Source organism: Rhinoderma darwinii, chromosome 2 (assembly GCF_050947455.1).
Source record: "Rhinoderma darwinii isolate aRhiDar2 chromosome 2, aRhiDar2.hap1, whole genome shotgun sequence".
Classification (NCBI taxonomy): domain Eukaryota; kingdom Metazoa; phylum Chordata; class Amphibia; order Anura; family Rhinodermatidae; genus Rhinoderma; species Rhinoderma darwinii.
Window position 1 is genome coordinate 107,359,516 of NC_134688.1, and position 21,179 is coordinate 107,380,694.

A 21,179-nucleotide genomic window follows, 5' to 3' on the forward strand; every position below is an offset into this window, starting at 1 on the left:
GAGCGAATAGTGAAATGAAGGGGAAGCAGCTCTCGTACGAGTGCTGCGGCCCCTTCAAAACAGCTGATTGGCGGGTCCCGGGAGACGGACCCCGACACATCAGCTATTGATGGCCTATCCTGAGGATAGGCCATCAATGTTTAGGGACTGGACAACCCCTTTAAGCCTACGATGTAGCAGGCTTAGTGGGCCCATGAGACAGGATCACAGATTGTGTGATGCTGTCTGCTGGGCCCTGTATCTAAGCCAATCACATGGTAGGCTTAGATACATGGCCCATGTGTGATCCTGTCTGATGGGCCCTGCATATAAACCTACCACACGGTAGGTTTAGATACAGGGCCCCAGCACACAGTAATCTTATACTGTATAATATTACTGTATGCTTGACCCTGTATCTAAGCCTACCTTGTGTTAGGCTTAGATACAGGGTCCCACAGACAGTATCACTCATGGGCCCTGTATCTAAGCCTAACACGTGTTACTAATCGTTTTTTTGTGTGTTTTCTTACAGGTTCGGTCATTGGACTACGTCGGATTCCAGGACTACTTCGATGGCGGCTTTTTTTATTATCAATAAAATGGTTAATGAGGGTTGTGTTTTGTTTTTTTATTTCAATAAAATATTTTTTCTATGTTTTTTTTTAAACTATATTACTACCGCCTTAGTAATGGCCGCCGGCTGATTGACAGCGTGCATTGCTAAGGCGGGGCTTAGTGTTAGCCGGTGCAGAGGCTAACACTAACCCCCTTTATTACCCCGGCACCCACCGCCACCAGGGGTACTGGGAAGAGCCGAGTACGATCCAGTACCTGACCATCTGTAGTGATGGTCGGGTACTGGGGTGGCCGCAAGCTGGTATTATCAAGAGGGGAAGGGCCAAAAACAGTGGCCTTTCCCACCCTGGTGATGCTAGGCTGCTGCTGCTTTATTGTATCTGGCTGGTTATGAAAAATGGGGGGACCCCACGTCATTTAAAAAAAATTATTGGAAAGAACGATGTCGAGTCGTCCCCCCCAATTTTCATAACCAGCCTGATACAACACAGCAGCAGCAGGCAGCATTACCAGGGTGGTAGGTGCCACTGTTTTTGGCCTTCCCCAGCCTAATACTATCAGCCTGCGGCCGCCCCGGTTCCTGACCGTCACTACAGATGGTCGGGTACTGGTTCGTACCCGGCTCTTCCCGGCACCCCTGGTGGCGGTGGGTATCGGGGTAATAATGGGGGTTAGTGTTGGCCTTTGCAGCGGCTAACATTAAGCCCCGCCTTAGTAATGTCAATCAGCCAGCGGACATTACTAAGGCGGTGATAATAAAGTTTAAAAGGATACAAGCACATAGAAAACATTTTTTATTGAGATAAAAAAACACAACCCCCATTAACCATTTTATTTAAAATAAAAAAACGCTGTCATTGGAGTCCTCGAATCCGAAGTCCAACAACTGAACCTGTAAAATAACACAAACACACAAAAATAATCAGTAACACATAAAGAAGCAAAATTATTCTTACCTTTCCTGGGTCCAGCGCTGGAGCTGCAATGTCAGCGAGCTGAGTCCTGTATCTAATCCGATCATGTGTGATACTGTCTGCTGGGCCCTATATCTAATCCAATCATGTGTGATACTGTCTGCTGAGCCACTGAATCTAATCCTATCATGTGTGATACTGTCTGCTGAGCCACTGTATCTAATCCTAGCATGTGTGATACTGTCTGCTGAGCCACTGTATCTAATCCTATCATGTGTGATACTGTCTGCTGAGCCACTGTATGTAATCCTATCATGTTTAATACTGTCTGCTGAGCCACTGTATCTATTCCTATCATGTGTAATACTGTCTGCTGAGCTGCTGTATCTATCATGTGTGATACTGTCTGCTGGGCCCTATCTCTATTCCTATCATGTGTGATACTGTCTGGTGAACCACTGTATCTAATCCTATCATGTGTGATACTGTCTGCTGAGCCAATGTATCTAATCCTATCCATAGTTTATAGGGTCGTAGTGCTATAGATATGCTGTCTCCTATACACACACACACACATTTTTTTGGGGGCGGACACATATGTATTGGGGCTATTTCCCCTGACATTTTAAGCCCTGAGGGTATGTTCACACGGCAGCGTCCGTTACGTCTGAAATTACGGTGATGCTTTCAGGAGAAAACAGCACCGTAATTTCAGCCGTAAAGGCATGTGCAGGCGTTTTTCGCTGCGTCCATTACGGACGTAATTGGAGCTGTTTTTCCATGGAGTCCATGGAAAACGGCTCCATATACGTCTGAAGAAGTGATAGGCACTTCTTTGACACGGGCGTCTTTTTTACGCGCCACCTTTTGACAGCGGCGCGTAAAAAAAATGACCGTCGGCACAGAACATCATAAGACCCATTCTAATGAATGGGCAGATGTTTGCCGACGCTTTTGAGACGCATTTTCGGACGTAATTCGGGGCTAAAACGCCCGAATTACATCTGTAAATAGTGTGTGTGAACCCAGCCTTAGTGACGCCCCTGGCTTCTAGTGCGCATTGTTGGGTCACTTAGGAGACCCAGCGATGCAGCTGAACGCTGCGGACCGTCGGCCATGAGAAATTTGCAGGGGGGGCCCAATAGGAACTTTTGCATCGGGGCCCATGAGCCTTTAGCTACGCCCCTGTTGACAGGCGTATTAGGAGAGAAGGTCAGAGAAGGAGACTGCTTTGTGTCATCATGTTGATGTCTCTTATCTTAGTGTGGCTGAGGAGGAACCTATGCAACTGGGTCCCCTGAGGCTCTCTAAGGTAACGAAAGATAGGAGGAGACGCTTAGGTCTTTGTTTGTATTGCGGTAAAGAGGGACATTTTGCTCAAAAGTGTCCCCTCAAGTTGGGAAAACTTCAGAGCCTGGAAGTCAATGAGGAGGTTCTTCTGGGCATACTTAAATTTTATCCCAAAAATATTGTGGTGTTGCGGTCTAAGATTGAATGGGAGGGCATATCTTTGCATATCCAGGTCTTTGTCGATTCTGGTCCTGCAGCAGATCTTTTAGATTTTGATTTGGGCAAGAAATTGGTTACTTTCCCTGTACCTCAAGAGAAACCCATTGACATTTGTTCATTGAATGGTATTCCTGTGTCTGGAGGATCAATAAGATACCGTACCCCTGGTCTTAAGTTGTCAGTAAGAGGTATCCACTGTGAGACTATATTTTCTGTTAGTTTGTTCTCCCTCCTATCCAATTATTTTGGGGTATCCCTGGTTGTTCCTCCATAATCTAGTGCTTGATTGGACTTAATGAGAATTAGTGCATTGGGGAAAGTCTTTGTTCACTGAGATGTTTTAGTTTCCAGATTCTAGGCGCAGTTACCAGTCTTCAGGGTCTGCCTGTTGAGTATCAATAATTTTTGGAATCCCCTGTACCTTCTTTCAATATTCCTTCTGATAAAATTGTGACAGGGCTAACACAGGATAATTCTGATTTACTTTTGCAGGCTTAATGTTAGGCACCTCCAGAGAAACCCACCCAATGGTTGTTAGATTGTTATGGTATTAAGTTGGCTGGTCATTCAGGTATCACTAAGATGTGTAAAACCTTGTCTCAATCTGTTTGGTGGCAAGATATGGGGAAAGATATGGAAAGGTTTGTTGGGGAATGTGACATCTGTACTCGCAATAAGACATCTAGAGTATTATATTTTGGTCAGTTAAAACCTTTGACCACTAACAGGAAACCATGGACACACATATCCATGGACTTTATTGTTGAGTTGCCCAGATCCGGGGGAAAATATTGTTGTAGACAGGTTCAGTAAAATGGACCATTTTATATCCTTGTTTGGCTTGCCCTCTGCTGATAAGCTGGCCACTTACTTTGTTCAACAAGAAATGAAACATTACGGTATTCCTGAAAATAATGTATATCTGACAGGGGTTCACAGTTTGTAGCTAGATTTTGAAAGAACTTTTGTGCAAATTTTGGTATTGATTTGGGTTTCTCCAGCTCCTTTCAGTCACAGACCAATAGTCAGACTGAAGAGCGAACCAGACATTAGAGCAATATTGTTAAGGATCTGCCAGGCACAGCTTCTGTGTCTACGCCCATAGGTAATCAGTCTGCACCTGCTTCTATGTCTGTGAGACTGACTCCATCTTCCACCACTCAGGATGGCAGGCTTAGGAGTGGGAGAGCCTATCACTGCCTGGCCAGACGGAGCTAGCTCCTGCCCTCTGTCTATTTATACCTGCCTTTCCTGTTCCTCCTTGCTTGTGATTCTTCTCGTTTGGTTTCCTGGCCCTGCTGCAGCTTCTTGAACTATTTGACCCTGCTTCATATTGACCCTGGCTTACTGACTACTCTCCTGCTCTGCGTTTGGTACCTCGTACACTCCTGGTTTGACTCGGCTTGTTCACTACTCTCCTGCTCTGCGTTTGGTACCTTGTACACTCCTGGTTTGACTCGGCTCGTTCACCACTCTTGTTGCTCACGGTGTTGCCATGGGCAACTGCCCCTTTTCCCTTGCTTCTGTGTACCCTTGTCTGTTTGTCTGTCGTGCACTTATTGAGCGTAGGGACCGTCGCCCAGTTGTACCCCGTCGCTTAGGGCGGGTCGTTACAAGTAGGCAGGCACTGAGTGGCGCGTAGATTAGGGCTCACTTGTCTGTTTCCTTACCCCCATCATTACAAATATCTTCGGTGTTATGTTTCAGAACTACATGATGATTGGGTCCAGTTTGTGCTGTGTACAATTAAAATTCAATATCTTTATACGGCTGTGCCCTTGGATCTTTCCGTCCTTTTTGTTCCTGTTTCCTTACTGGACCAGTTTGTGCTGTGGGCAGAGTTTGCTTATAACAATGTCTGTCATGCATCCACTAATGTCTCTCTGTTTTTCTGTAATTATGGTTTTCACCCCAAGGCATCTGCATTTATTGTCAGTGTGGGTTTTGACATTGCATTGCTCAGACTGAGGATTATGATGTTGAAGTCAATGTGGAGTAAGGTCCATGGGGCTTTGGGCTCAGCTTCCCTTCGAGCTAAACGCAAGTTTGATCGCCAGCGAAGGTCATATAAGTTCAAAGTGGGAGATAGTGTAGTTGTCCACCAAAAACATCCGGTTAAGGAAAGAATGTGGCAAGTTGGGGTCTATATTTATTGGTCCTTTTTAAGATTTTAAGACAAATGAATTCAGTTTCCTTTATGTTGGATTTACCACAAAGCATGAGAATACCCAGGACTTTTCATTATTCTCTTTTTAAGCCTGTGTCTACTTTCAGAAGATTGATCTGTAGACCTCCTCCTGTTTTGGTCCATGGTCAGCCTGAGTATGTGGTCCAGAGGATTCTTGATTCTAAGTGGCGTGGCAGACAACTCCATTACATTGTTGATTGGCTATGGTCCAGAAGAAGGGTCCTGGGAACCGGCTAGAAATATCCTTGCTGATAAATTGATGAGCCCTTCATTCAGCCAATCCAAATAAATCCAGGATTAAGGGCTCTTCAGCCCTCCTTAAAGGGTGGGTAATGTTACGATTAGCAATAGAACTGCTGCTATCAATAATTTCTGATATCTCTGTGCTTGGGCGTAGTCAATGCCTTTGGTCTGAGTCTGGATTTGGTCATCATTTAGCTTTGCTTGGTTTATTCGAATGGAGTGATTTTTTTTTAACCTAACATATATACTTCGGGCCTAGATTACTCAGGTGCTGGTTATACTGTTTCTGGTATGTGCTAAATTCTTTCCAGATTCTTGTTGGTGACTTTGTTCTTGTCTATATGTTTGTTTGTGCTGTGGGATCTGTTGATCCTCTGAGAGATCTTGTTTTTGTATAGTGGTTTTAGGTGTATCCTGGGATCAGTAGTTCCACTGGTTTGTTTGCCTCTCCTGTACAGTTTGTCTGCTGCCAAGCTGTTTTCTTACCCTACTGTGGGATAGTATTCATATAATTAATTAATATTCATAATTCATATTTTTTTCATATTCATATTTTGAAAAACGGCCACGAAAAAGAAATACATATCACTTCTTAGGACGTTTTTGGAGCCATTTTTCATAGACTCTATACAAAAACAGCTCCAAAAACGGCCGCTAAAAACGCAGCAAAAAACGCGACTTTGAATTAAAAACGTCTGAAAATCAGGAGCTGTTTTCCATTGAAAACAGCTCCATATTTTCAGATTTTTTTTTGCTAAGCGTGTGAACATACCCTTATAGTGGCGGGATTATCTTGATTGCGATGTTGCAGCATCAAGGGCTTTATATATGAATGTCATGAGAGCTGACAGATCACATTAAGGCAAACAGATTTCCCAGTAAGACTTGAAAATGTTAGATATTCTATCTTTGCTGATATTTACGCAGACATAGAAGATGATTTGATAGCCAGCTGTTTTTTGTTTTTTTTTATAAATTGCAGGACTCTGGGGCTTGGTAAATAATGCAGGGTATGCATTTGTTTTAGCTCCTAATGAATGGCAAAAAAAGGAAGATTTCTTAAAAGCCCTGAATGTGAATCTGATTGGTATGGTGGACGTGACTCTGCATCTACTGCCTCTAATAAGAAAAGCCCAAGGTCGTATAGTTAACGTATCTAGTGCTTTTGGAAGACTGTCTACTATTGGTGGAGGATATTGTGTGTCAAAGTATGGCGTGGAGGCTTTCTCAGACAGTTTAAGGTGAGTTTATGTAAGATGGGGTTAAAGACTTGTAATACTGGTAAGACTGGTTCAGATTATTGCTAAGAAAATGGTCAGTATTTCATTTTATGTCTTGTTTTTCTAGCATTCTCCTTGCTGATTAACCCCTTCCCTCTTTGGCCACTTTTGACCTTCCTGATTTTTGACCTGCCTCATTTTTCAAATCTCACATGTTTCACTTTATGTGGTAATAACTTTCTAATTCTTTTACCTATCCAAGCGATTCTGAGATTGTTTTCTTGTGACACATTGGACTTTATGTTACTGGCAAAATTTGCTCGATACATTCAGTATTTAAATGTGAAAAACACCAAAATTTTGCAAAAAATTTCAAAAATGTGCATTTTTATCAATTTAAATGTATCTGCTTGTAAGACAGACATATATACCACACAAAATAGTTGCTAATTAACATCCCCCATATGTCTACTTTAGATTGGCATAGTTTTTTGAACATCCTTTTATTTTTCTAGGACGTTACAAGGCTTAGAACTGTAGCTGCAATTTCTCACATTTTCAAGAAAATGTCAAAATTTCAGGGACCAGTTCAGTTGTGAAGTGGCTTTGAGGGCCTTATATATTAGAAGCCCCAAATAAGTCACACTATTTAAAAAACTGCACACGTCAAAATATTCAAAACAGCATTTACAAAGTTTCTTAACCCTTTAGACATTTCGCAGGAATTAAAGAAATGTAGAGGTGAAATTTACAAACTTCATTTTGTTTTTGCAGAAACTCATTTTTTATCCATTTTTTTTGTAACACAGAAGGTTTTACAATAGTAACACAACTTCAAATTTATTGCCCAGATTCTGCTGTTTTTAGAAATATCCCACATGTGGCCCTAGTGTAGCACAGGCCTCAGAAGCAAAGAAGCTAGTAAATTTTGGGGTCTCCTTTTTCCGAGAATATATTTTAGGCACCATGTCAGGTTTGAAGAGGTCTTGTGATGCTGAAACAATGGAAACCCCCCACTAGTGACCCCATTTTGAAAACTACACCCATTGAGGAAATTATCTAGGGGTATAGTGAGCATTTTGACCCTACAGGTTTATTGCATAAATTATTGGAAGTAGGCTGCGAAAATGAAAATCTACATATTTTCCAATAAAACGTAGGCTTAGCAACTTTTTTTCATTCCCACAAGGACTAAAGGAGAAAAAGAACCACAACATTTGTAAAGCAATTTTTCCCAAGTAAAACAATACCCCACATGTGGTCATAAACAGATGTTTGGACACACGGTAGGGCTAAGAAGGGAAAGAGTGCCATTTGGCTTTTGGAGCTCAAATTCAGCAGTAATGGTTTGCGGAGGCCATGTCGCATTTGCAAAGCCCCTGAGGGGACAAAACAGTGGAAACCCCCACAAGTGACCCCATTTTGGAAACTACACCCCTTGAGGAAATTATCTAGGGGTATAGTGTGTATTTTGACCCCAGAGGTATTTTGCAGAAATCATTGGAAGTAGGCCGAGAAAATGAAAATCAAACTTTTTTCAAAGAAAAAGTATGTTTAGCTAATTTTTTCTCATTTTCACAGAGACTAAAAGGAGAAAAAGCACCACAACATTTGTAAAGCAATTTCTCCCGAGTAAAACAATACCCCACATGTGGTCATAAATGGCTGTTTGGACACATGGCAAGGCTTAGAACGGAAAGAGCGCCATTTGGCATTTGGAGCTCAAATTTAGCAGGAATGGTTTGCGGAGGCCATGTTTGCAAATTTTGCTGGGAAAGTGTTGTTCTGTTATTATACTGGCAGCCTCGCTTCCAGCAGATATGTTTGGGTCCTACCCTTCCTGGTTCCCTAATTTTAGGGCCTTGATAAATCGCCTCTTGAAACAGATGAAATGTTCCCCTCTGATCTGCACAACTGCATATTTTTCTTTCCTGACTTATTAGAGCCTTAACTAATTTATTTTTCCATAGACGTAGTGACATGAGGGCTGTTTTTTTGGGGGACGTGCTGTAGTTATTATTGGTACCATTTTGGGGTACATGCGACTTTTTGATCACGTTTTATCCTATATTTTGGGAGGCAAGGTGACCAAAAACCAGCAATTCTGGCATAGTTTTGTACGTATTTTTTTTTACGCCGTTCACCATGCGTTATAAATTACATGTTAACTTTATTTTGAGGGTCAGTACAATTCCGGCGATACCTAATTTATAGCACTTTTTTATGTTTTACAACTTTTTGCACAATAAAATTACTTTTGTAAAAAGAATGTATTTTTTCTCTCGCCATGTTGTAAGAACCATAACTTTTTAATTTTTTCGTCGATGGAGCTGTATGAAGGCTTGTTTTCTTGCGAGACGAGCTATAGTTTTTATAGGTTACATTTATGGATACATGCAACTTTTTTATCACTTTTTATTCCAATGTATGTAGGGCAAAGTGACCAAAAAAATTCTGGCATAGTTTTTTACAGGGTTTATTTATGTCGTTCACCGCGTGGAATAAATAACATAATATTTTTATAGTTGAGGTCGTTACGGACACGGTGATACCAAGTATGTATGGTGTATTTATTTTTTTAAAATAATAAATGACTTGATAAGGGAAAAAGGGCGATTGTGCTTTATTTTATTACTTGAAACTTTTATTATATTTTGAAAAACTTTTTTTCACTTTTTTTACGCTTTTTTTTTTTTACACTTTTCTTTAGTCCCACTAGGGGATCTGAAGGTCCAACTGTCGTATTCTTTTTCTAATACATTGCACTACCTATGTAGTACAATGTATTAGATCTGTCAGTCATTCACTGACAGCAAGCTGATTAGGCTTCACCTCTGGACGGGGCCGAATTGGCTTCCATAATGGCAGAGCAGGAGGCCATTGTTAGCAGCAGTCAGCAGCCCTGCTATAGCATGGCAGGGCTGCCGATTGGCAACCAACCGCAAAGATGCAGCTGTAAAGGATCTGCCAAACACAGCTTCTGGGTCGACGCCCGTGGGTAATCAGTCTGCACCTGCTCCTATGTCTGTGAGACTGACTCCATCTTCCACCACTCAGGATGGCAGGCTTAGGAGTGGGAGAGCCTATCACAGCCTGACCAGATGGAGCTAGCTCCCGCCCACTGTCTATTTATTCCTGCCTTTCCTGTTCCTCCTTTGCCTGTGATTCTGCTCTGCTTGTTTCCTGGCTCTGCTGCTGCTGCTTGAACTACTTATCCTCTGCTTGTTATTGACCAAGGCTTACTGACCACTCTCCTGCTCAGCGTTTTGTACCTCGTGCACTCCTGGTTTGACTCGGCTCGTTCACTACTCTCGTTGCTCACGGTGTCTCCGTGGGCAGCTGCCTCGTTTCCCTAGCTTCTGTGTACCCTTGTCTGTTTGTCTGTCATGCACTTACTGAGCGTAGGGACCGTCGCCCAGTTGTACCCCGTCGCCTAGGACGGGTCGTTGCAAGTAGGCAGGGACTGAGTGGCAGGTAGATTAGGGCTCACCTCTCTGTTTCCCTACCCCGTCAGCCGCAGCCACGAGTCAACTCACCTCAGCCGGATCTCGTAGGGTGCGCACGCTCGTGCCCGCTCTTAAATGGGCAGCGCGCGCACCAGACTTTAATGTACTATCAGCCCATAAGTCCCTGGACTATAAAAGGGGTTCAGCCCCTTGCTTCTATGCCTGAGCGTTGTTGTCGTATCCTGTCTGTCTTGCAAATGGTCTCCTAGTGCTCCTGCTTTCAGTGTTCCCTGTTCCTGTAACCTGTATCCTGATCTAGTGCCGTGCTGAGCTGTAGCCGTGCTGTGCTGTATACCACGCCTGTCCTGCTGCTCCACACCTGACGTCTACCTACTGCCTAGTCCCAGCCAAGCCTGCCTTGCTACTGTCCGAGCTGCCACAGGTACCCTATATGAACTATAGACTCTGACCTGCGCCCTGTTGGCCAGCTGCTATACCACCAAGGCGGTACAGCCCTGTGGGTCCATGAACCCTACGTGACAGAATGTGACTTTGTGCTGCAATCTCGCATGAGATGGTCGTACAATATATCTCCGTAGAGCCTCAGCCTTAGCCTGTGTCTCCCACTGATCAACAAGGAGTATTCCTGTGCAGAGGTTGCAATAGCGTCTCTACAGCTGTCATTAACGCCTGTAAAAGTTCCTAAACATATTGAAATCTGTCTCATGCATATTCTGTCTCATAAGACTGAATTCATTTTTAACAGGAAGGACAGCACTGGCGGTAAAGTACTTTAGGTAGCAGATGTACATATGGAGAGGTTCTCAAAGCCTCTTTATGTAATCTCGTACAGTCGCTGGGCGACTCCTAATGACATCAGTATGGCGCCAGCACATTGAGTCAATAAGACTTTATGTGGGCACCTGTGTGGCGTCATTAGGAGCAACCCGGTTGTCCTACGCTGGTGGTGCCCGAAACTTAGAAGGGCCGCAAAGGACAGAGGACGAGGGAGACAAGCCTGTGGCAGCGCACGGCTCAGAGTCATCACGCGAGTCTCCCAGCACCATTAATCCCGTCCCTCCATTGCCTCCTCCTCATTTATCACCCCCCAGTAATTTGCCCCTCCTTTATGTCTGCTGCTGACCCCATCGCCTCCCTACAGGAGGTCTATCTCTTTCTCCACCTCACCCATTTGCTCATGTGTTCTTATCTGGGCGGAGACAAGAGGAGAGTGGGTCACACGTGTGCACAGCTCTCTCTATTCTGTTCTATGGGAATTACGGAAACAGCCAAGCAGGAGCTGCTCGGCTGTTTCCATAACAACCATATAACAGAATAGAGAGAGCTGCGTGCACGTGTGACCCTCTCTCCCTGGATTCTGCAGCCAGTTCTAGATATAGGTGCGGGTCCCAGAGCTGGGACTTGCATCTAACAGACATTTTTGGCATTTCCTGTGGATATGCCTTAAATGTCTAAGATGGGAAAACTCCTTTAATACAATAGAGTGAAATCCAGTGACTCACCGGTGACGTCTTCTTCTTCCTTTTCCTTTTCTTCTTCATCCAGCCCAAATTGCCCTGATGCCTTCTCCCGACTATGAATTGCCTCTTTAGAATTTGCAACACAAACATCTCGCTTTTCTAGCACCTCCCCACCCTCTACTAAAACCTCACCATTTAAAGTACCCCGGATAGAAATAATGCCCACTTGGTTCCACACACTATAATAGTACCCCCTTTAGGCCCCGCAATAATAATAGTGCCACACACAGTGCCCCCCATATAGTGCCACACAGCCCTCCCCCTGTATATTGCCACACAGCCCACCCTGTATGTAGTGCCACACACCCCTTCCTCCCTGTATAGTACCACACAGTCCTCCCCCTGTATAGTGGCACACATCTCTGCCTAGTAGATAGTGCCACACAGCCCCCCTAGTAGATAGTGCCACACAGACCCTCTAGGAGATAGCGCCACACAGCCCCCCTAGTAGGTAGCGTCACACAGCCCCCCTAGTAGATAGCGCCACACAGCCGCTCCAGTGGATAGTGCCACAAACCCTCCCCAGTAGATAGCGCCACACAGCTCCCTCCCCAGTAGATAGCACCACACAGCCCCCCCAGTAGATAGCGCCACACAGCCCACCACTAGTAGATAGCTCCACACAGTCCCCCCTAGTAGATAGTGCCACACAGCCTCCCCTAGTAGATAGCACCACACAGCCCCCCTAGTAGATAGCGCCACATAGCCCCCAGTAGATAGCGCCACTCAGCCCCCCAGTAGATAGCGCCACACACCTCCCCCTAGTAGATAGTGCCACACAGCCCCCCTCCCTAGTTAATAGCACCACACAGCCAGCCCCCGGACAAAACTTTTTTTTTACTTACCTAGCCCAGTTCCCACGATGGACGGAGCACTCCATCGTCTCAGACGGCACTCTTGCATAGGCTAGCGTGATGCAATTATGTCATCATGCCGGCCTGCGCAGGGACTCCGTCCCAGTGTCTTATAGGCTGCAGGCCTAATGTGGCTTGCAGCCTATAATATTCAATTGTATCTGCATCTTTAGGACACAGATACAATTGAATGTGGCAGCCGCTAGCACCGAGGCCCCCTCCAGTGCTAGTGACGCCACCGAGCATGAGGGGGCCCATGCCGTCTGGCCCATAAATGTTATGTGCCAGGCGGAGTGGTCCCCCTCATGGTGTGGGCCCCATAGCAGCTGCTATGGCTGCTATAGTCGGCAGGGGGTCCTGAGAGTATGGGGGCCAACTGCCAAGTTTGTCGTCGACCCCTAATGCCGATCGGTTGCCCATACAGAGTAAGCAGCGGGGCAGGGAGACAGTGTCTCTCTCCTCCACTGACGGATAAAATGAGCTCGCTGCCTGGGCCCACCAGAGGATCCTCCGGTCCTTCGGTGGGCCAGTCCGATGCTGAGCAGTGCTATACTGCTCCCCACTGACCTTTGGAGTTCAGTGTCTTTTAATGACTACTCAATGTGTTCAAACAACAAACTTGTTGTTTTCAGCATACAGTGAGCCTTTTTTTTACCCTGGTTACTGCAACAAAAATGTTTAACCCTTAGGCCATGTTCACACAGCTGTGAAGCAGAAAAATTGTCGTATCCTCGTAATGCACCACTTTTGCCTCCCTTTCGGAAAAAGGACAAAATACCCTGTGTCCAAGGCATACCTATGCAATAGCCATCCCTTTTGCTTGATTCTAACGATACGCTTGTTATCGCGTAAGCAACCAAGTATACAACTTGCCAGCTTTTTAATTTGTTCTCTGCCCTGCACTGTGATGGTTGGTCATGGCCAGTGTCGTCATTGTCATCATCATCATGTCTGCCACAATGAGTGTCAGCCTCGTCCCCTAGCTGTGACTGTGAAAACTCCATGTCCCCCTACACTAACAACTCTTTCTAATCCCACTTCCTCCTCCATGCACCATTGTCCATGCGGGTCCCCAAAAGCCACAGGGTGGCGGGCAAGATGTAGAATATGTTCTTCCTCCATTCCTTGTTGCATCAGTGTGAGCGTTTGCTCCAATATAAATATCGGGGGGCTCATCATTGATGCCGCTGTTGTCCTTTGTCACAAATCTGGTGGCCACTTCGAAGGGCTTGAGTAGGCATCACGCGTCCCTGATGAGCTGCCACTGCCTGAGCCCAAAATAGCACATGCTCCCTGCATTGGTGGTCTGGTTCATGATGTATCATTGACCACTTTATGTGGCTCATACAAACAGTCCAGCATATGCAAGCTGGAATTCCAGCGAGTTGGAACGTCGCAGATCAGGCAGTGCAAAGGCAAGTTCAGGAGGGTATTCTTAGCCACCAAAGAAGGACTGAAATGCACAAACACTGTCCTGGACATGGTCAGCAGTACCTTCTGCAAGCCACAGTATATATTTAAAATACTTTGCACCACCAAATTTATGATGTGCGGAGCATGTGTTATTTTCCCCAAATGCAGAAAAGTCACAATGTTCCTACCATTGTTGCTGACTATGTTGCCCAGTTGTAGTTGGCAAAGAAATTTGCTGCTTGATGCACAACATAAACATTGACTGTGTGGCTTCTCTCGCCCAGGCTTCTCGGGTGTAAGACAGCATTGCAGCGCTTCAGCCTACACATATGAAAAAAGAGACGGGGAGTGGAAGAACTACTCTGCCCTGTTGCTGTTGGGGACGGGAAGATGTCCATTAAAGAGAACACGGTGGATGTGCGTAAAACATTGACCCAGTGGGCAGGGAAAAACATGTACTGTCCCTAGCCATAATTGCTGCTCCATGTGTTGGTGCTGGTGTGCACCTTGCCACACAGCGTCAATTCCAAGGAGTGGTCCACGTTCTCCATCTCGTGAGAGTACAAGGCAGGAATGATTTTCTTTGAAAAATAATGGTGGCCAGGTATACTCCGCATGCCATCAGCTGCCTAAAGGCAGTGGACTCCTCTAAGTTGTACAGCAGCGACTGCTTCACCAGCAACTCGGCTCACAAGCAAATTACTGGGCGCATATTGTTGTTTCTTGCCCAGGCATTTCGTTATGGATGACTGTCGATGGAATGGAGGATGAGGGGAAGTAGTCGAATGAGCAGTAGATGATGATTTTGTAGGTGATGACAACAATGACTATGTTTTATTTGTGGATGTGGCCTGGCTACTGGAATGACGATGGGGAGAAGGAGGAGGGAGGTCTTGCTCACATTGCTGGCCAGTTCACTTCCACATAAGCAGGTGATGCCGCTTTATGTGCCTGAATGGCCACGGCTTATTCTTTGCCTGCAGAGCTTGCATACTGCCTTTATTTTGTCAGCCGGCGATATAGAAAAATTCCCACCACCAGCAATGCTCACAACATTTCTACCACCACCACCCGAGCTTGCCCTAGGTCTGACAGATTTTGAGCCTATACAAAGAGTAGCAGCAGAGTTACCTGCTTCTGAGCTGACCAGAGTAGAAGCAGATCTGTCCCTATCAGGTTGTTTTCATCACCTCCTTGTCACCCTGATCCGGTTCCCATGTCGTGTTCAATGCACACAATCATCGTCATTTTCCCTGTAAGTGTGCTATGTCATGGACTATGTCATGGGCACCGTGTCACCCCTTATGATCCCCACCTCTAAATTTACTAAGAGTGCCATTACCACCATGTCTAAAAGTGCCACTACTGCCACCACCGACACAGCTATGCATTTCAGTCGTGCCCTCCACCTCTGCCTAATCCTCCTCCTCCTCCTCCTCGAAGTCCAAATGCTGACTCTTCTTATATAACTCATCAACAGGAACACTATCTTAAATATCTTCCTTAGCACCCGGGGTGCTATATCTTAGGAGAAAAGAAGGCACCCTACTAGGGGTCCATGAAGACAGATGACAGAAAATAAATGCTTTTATTGGGCCGCAAGTTAACTGGAAAGCAGGAGGAGGAGCAGGAGAAATGCACTGAAAACACTGGCTCAAAGTCACAAGGTTAAATGGAACATCATCCTGCTGTGACAGAGATGATGAGTAGATATGAGCGAACTTATGAAAAGCTCGGTTCGGCTAGTTCGCCGAATTTCACAAAAAAGTTTGATTCGGACCGAACTAGTTCTGACCGAACCTGTAATTTCCGTGCGCCGAGCATGGTACTGTCCAGGGTGCTGATAGAGTTAATGGGCTGCACTAACTCTTTCAGCAACCTTGACAGTACATGCTCGGCGCGCGGAAAATACAATTTTAATGTAATAAAAAAAAATTATAAATACGTTCATACTTACATTCCTCCTGTCCGGCCTCCAGCGATGACGTTTCATCCATGTCGCCGCTGCAGCCAATCACAGGCTGTAGTGGCGGTCACGCACGTCAGGATGACGTCAGAAGGCCGGCCTCCAGGGACGACGCTTCATCCCACGTGACCGCCTCTGCAGCCAATAACAGGCTGCAGCGGCCTCTGCAGCCAATCACAGGCTGCAGCGGCCTCTGCAGCCAATCACACGCTCCTCTCCTGAAATACTCTGTGCTGCCTTAAACTCTGTGGACAGGTCAGGATCCTGTTTCTTTTAAATGCTGCTGGGGAACCCGCTCGATCCACTATATAAGGCTGCGCTACAGTGCAGCATTTAAAAGAAACTGGATCCTGACCTGTCCACAGAGTTTAAGGCAGCACAGAGTATTTCAGGAGATGAGCGTGCAGATTCAGTGCTGCTGTGAACTCTGCTGTTACCATTACGTAGCTCTCAGTCTGTTACCTCTCCTCCACTCCTGTCCTCAATAACGCCTTCACATGATTGGCAAGTCACCACGTAATGGTAAGAGCAGAGTTCACAGCCGCACAGAGTATTTCAGGAGATGAGAGTGCGGATCTTGTGCGGGGTGGTGACTTGCCAATCATGTGAAGGTGTTATTGAGGACAGGAGTGGAGGAGAGGTAACAGACTGAGAGCTACGTAATGGTAAGAGCAGAGTTCACAGCAGCACTGAATCTGCACGCTCCTCTCCTGAAATACTCTGTGCTGATGTGAACTCTGCTCTTACCATTACGTAGCTCAGTCTGTTACCTCTCCTCCACTCCTGTCCTCAATAACACCTTCACATAATTGGCAAGTCACCACGTAATGGTAAGAGCAGAGTTCACAGCAGCACAGAGCATTTCAGAAGATGAGCATGCGGATCTTGTGCGGGGTGGTGACTTGCCAATCATGTGAAGTTGTTATTGAGGACAGGAGTGGAGGAGAGGTAACAGACTGAGAGCTACGTAATGGTAAGAGCAGAGTTCACAGCAGCACTGAATCTGCACGCTCCTCTCCTGAAATACTCTGTGCTGATGTGAACTCTGCTCTTACCATTACGTAGCTCAGTCTGTTACCTCTCCTCCACTCCTGTCCTCAATAACACCTTCACATGATTGGCAAGTCACCACGTAATGGTAAGAGCAGAGTTCACAGCAGCACAGAGTATTTCAGGAGATGAGCAGGCGGATCTTGTGCGGGGTGGTGACTTGCCAATCATGTGAAGTTGTTATTGAGGACAGGAGTGGAGGAGAGGTAACAGACTGAGAGCTACGTAATGGTAAGAGCAGAGTTCACAGCAGCACTGAATCTGTACGCTCCTCTCCTGAAATACTCTGTGCTGCTGTGAACTCTGCTCTTACCATTACGTAGCTCAGTCTGTTACCTCTCCTCCACTCCTGTCCTCAATAACACCTTCACATGATTGGCAAGTCACCACCCCGCACAAGATCCGCACGCTCATCTCCTGAAATACTCTGTGCTGCTGTGAACTCTGCTCTTACCATTACGTGGTGACTTGCCAATCATGTGAAGGTGTTATTGAGGACAGGAGTGGAGGAGAGGTAACAGACTGAGAGCTACGTAATGGTAAGAGCAGAGTTCACAGCAGCACTGAATCTGCACGCTCATCTCCTGAAATACTCTGTGCTGCGTTAAACTCTGTGGACAGGTCAGGATCCTGTTTCTTTTAAATGCTGCACTGTAGCGCAGCCTTATATAGTGGATCGAGCGGGTTCCCTAGCAGCATTTAAAAGAAACAGGATCCTGACCTGTCCACAGAGTTTAAGGCAGCACAGAGTATTTCAGGAGATGAGTACGGCCGGCCACGGGCAGCCGGTCGTTTTTCCGAGCCGTGTTCCCATTATAAAGTATAGGAGCACGGCCCGTAAAATAAAAAAATAGAACATGTTCTATCTTTTTAACGGCACGGGCACCTTCCCGTGAGAAAACGGGAAGGTACCCGTGGCTAACAGAAGTGTATGGGCCCGCTATTTCGGGTCGTAATTACGACCCGTAATAACGGGTGTTTTTACGGTCGTGTGCATGAGGCCCCGTAATGACGGGTGGCTACATGTGTGCACCCGTCATTACGGCAGCGTTGGTAGGCGACGTCAGTAAATAGTCACTGTCCTGGGTGCTGAAAGAGTTAACTGATCGGCAGTAACTGTTTCAGCACCCTGGACAGTGAATTCCGATCAGAATATAGAGTAACCTGTAAAAAAAAAAGACGTTCATACTTACCGAGAACTTTCTGCTTCCTCCAGTCCGGTCTCCTGGCCGTTGCCTTGGTGACGCGTCCCTCTCGACATCCGGCCCGACATTCCAATCACAGGCTGCCGCGTCAGAAAAGAAGGTCGGACTGGAGGAAGAAGAGGGACTCGTCACCAAGACAACGACCGGGTACGTATGAAATGCTTTTTATTTTATTTTTAATCAGCAGCCTCTTTTCTCTATCAGTGATTGATAGAAACAAGTGGCTGCCGATTTGTATAATATTTTTGACCGGGTTCGGTCAAAACGGGTTCGGCCGAAACCGGTGAAGTTTCGATTCGCTGCGAACCGAACTTTTCCCGATGTTCGGACCGAAACCGGGTTCGGTTGTCCCGGTTCGCTCATCTCTAATGATGAGTAAGCAATCCAGATCCAGTCCACAATGTAATTTGCGTCGTCTGCAATAATATGCCTACTGGAGGTGAAGGACATCTGTGGCTTGCTTCTACTGACGGGTCGGCTGGTGTCGATAGCGCTGCTGCTACTTGCGCTGCGGTCACCCACATTCTTGCTGGTGGATGACGTGGCACAGGTGTTTCCTTTTACATTACCTCGTCCATTGCCTTTTACCAAACATTTTATACTAAATAAGGCACCACTGAGCCTGCGCTGGTTATTTTTAACACAAGGCCTATAGTTATGAAGAAAGAAATTCAGTCACACAGTCTATCTACTCATAGTACATAATGTTGCTTGTTGCTGCTGTCATTGTTGGTTAAGTTTGATGCAAAATTTGGGTGGCACTATAATTAGCAAATAGATATATGCAGAACAATGAGTGACGTCCATGACGTCTAAATCAGCAGGCAGCGGCACGCGTTCAGCACCAGGATTTAAATTTAAAAATCTATTTTTTGGAAAAAAAATTACACTCGGATACAGAATGAAGTATAACGGTGCTATACTAATGATAGACGCAAAACAACAATTATTGGTGTCACTATTCGATATATGCATAACAATGAGTGACGTGACATCATATACTTGATGTCTGTATCAGCAGGCAATGGCACGCTACTAGCATCAGATTTTAGATTAAAATCCATTTATGGGGAAAAAAATCGTCACTTGGACACAGACTGAAGTATAACAGTGCTGTCGCTTTATAAATGTCAGAAATATCAGACAATTTTTGGTGGCACTATTAGATATATGCAAAACAATTAGTGACGTCACATGTGACGTCTGTATGAGCAGGCAGCGGCACGCTATCCGCACCAGGATTAATATTATTGAAGATTCATGAACGAAGTGATGAAGATTGGTGATTCACACATTAATATAAGAAATGAATTGTATAGCTGCAGTAGTAGCATAACACATTGACACTGACTGACTCCTATTTCTCTCTAAAATCTATCTCTATACCAAACTATTATCTATTATCTATGCTCTTCTCCTCACTATGAAACACTCGTTGACACTAATCCACATCCATCCATCTATATCTATCTATCTATCTATCTATCTATCTATCTATCTATCTATCTATCTATCTATCTATCTATCTATCTATCTATCTATTCTATCTATCTATTCAAAGAATAGGCAGCACTCCACATAATGGTATCAAGAAAGTGAAAAAAGCTTTTATTCACCCATATGGTAGATTGCAACGTTTCAGTCCTAGTTCGGACCTTTCTCAAGCAGTTCTGGCAATGTGTAACATGTGGTTTAAATACCATGCAACATATAATTGTATGATTACATCCATTTAGTGAAAAAATATTATAAACATACGTTTTTGTAAAATATAGAGACATATTACATATATCCCTAAGTAGGAAAATAATGGCAAGTGCATAGTGATAAATATTAACCCCTTCAGGACACAGCCTGTTTTGGCCTTCAGGACCCAGCCGATTTTTTCAAATCTGACATGTGTTACTTTATGTGGTAATAACGTTGGAATGTTTTTACCTATCCAAGTGATTCTGAGATTGTTTTCTCGTGACATGTTGTACTTTATGTTAGTGAAAAAATGGTGGCGATAATTTTGGTATTTATTTCTGAAAAACACCACAATTTAGAAAAAATTTTGCATTTTCTAAATTTAAACGTATCTGCTTGTAAAACAGATAGTAATACCACACAAAATAGTTACTAGTTCACATTTCCCATATGTCTACTTTATGTTTGCATCGTTTTTTGAACGTCTTTTAATTTTTCTAGGACGTTACAAGGCTTAGAACTTTAGCAGCAATTTCTCATATTTTAAAGAAAATTTCAAAAGGCTATTTATTCAGGGACCAGTTCAGATCTGAGGTGGCTTTGAGGGCCTTATATATTAGAAAATCCCCAGAAGTCACCCCATTTTGAAAACTAAACCCCTCAAGGTATTCGAATCAGCATTCATAAAGTGTTTTAACCCTTTAGGCGTTTCACAGGAATTAAAGCAAAGTAGAGGTCAGATTTACAAATTTTATTTTTTTTGCCGAAATTCATTTCTAATACATTTTTTTCTTGTAACACAGAAGGCTTTACCAGAGAAATGCAACTCAATATTTATTGCCCAGTTTCTGCAGTTTTTAGAAATATCCCACATGTGGCCCTAGTGTGATAATGGACTGAAGCAACGGCCTCAGAAGCAAAGGAGCACCCAGGGGATTTTGGGCGTCCTTTTTTTAGAATATATTTTAGGCACCTTGTCAGGTTTGAAGAGGTCTTGTGGTGCCAAAACAGTGGAAACACCCCAAAAGTTACCCCATTTTGGAAACTATACCCCTTTCTGAAAAAACATAGAAATTTGTAATATTTACAAGACATAATAAAGAAAATGCACCCCAACATATGTAAAGCAATGTCTCCCGATTACGGCAATATCCCATATGTGGTAATAAACTGCTGATTGGACCCACAGCAAGGCTCAGAAGGGAAGGAGCGCCATTTGGATTTTGGAGCAAGGATTTTGCTGGATTGGTTTTCGGTTCCATGTCGTGTTTGCAACGCCCTGGAGGGACCAAAACAGGGGAAACCCTCCAAAAGTGACCCCATTTTGGAAACTACATCTATCAAGGAATTTATCTAGGGGTATAGTTAGCATTTTGACCACAC

The 21,179-nt window shown here is 44.7% G+C and overlaps 1 protein-coding gene across 1 annotated transcript in view; it reads left to right on the forward strand.

The window, feature by feature from the left end:
• Positions 1-21,179, forward strand: part of LOC142740755 (retinol dehydrogenase 7-like) — a 60,852-nt gene that overhangs the window by 20,799 nt on the left and 18,874 nt on the right. Inside the window, exon 3 of the mRNA XM_075850176.1 lies at positions 6,395-6,653. Within this exon, the coding sequence (XP_075706291.1) occupies positions 6,395-6,653 (259 nt within the window). The remainder of the gene's footprint in view (positions 1-6,394; positions 6,654-21,179) is intronic.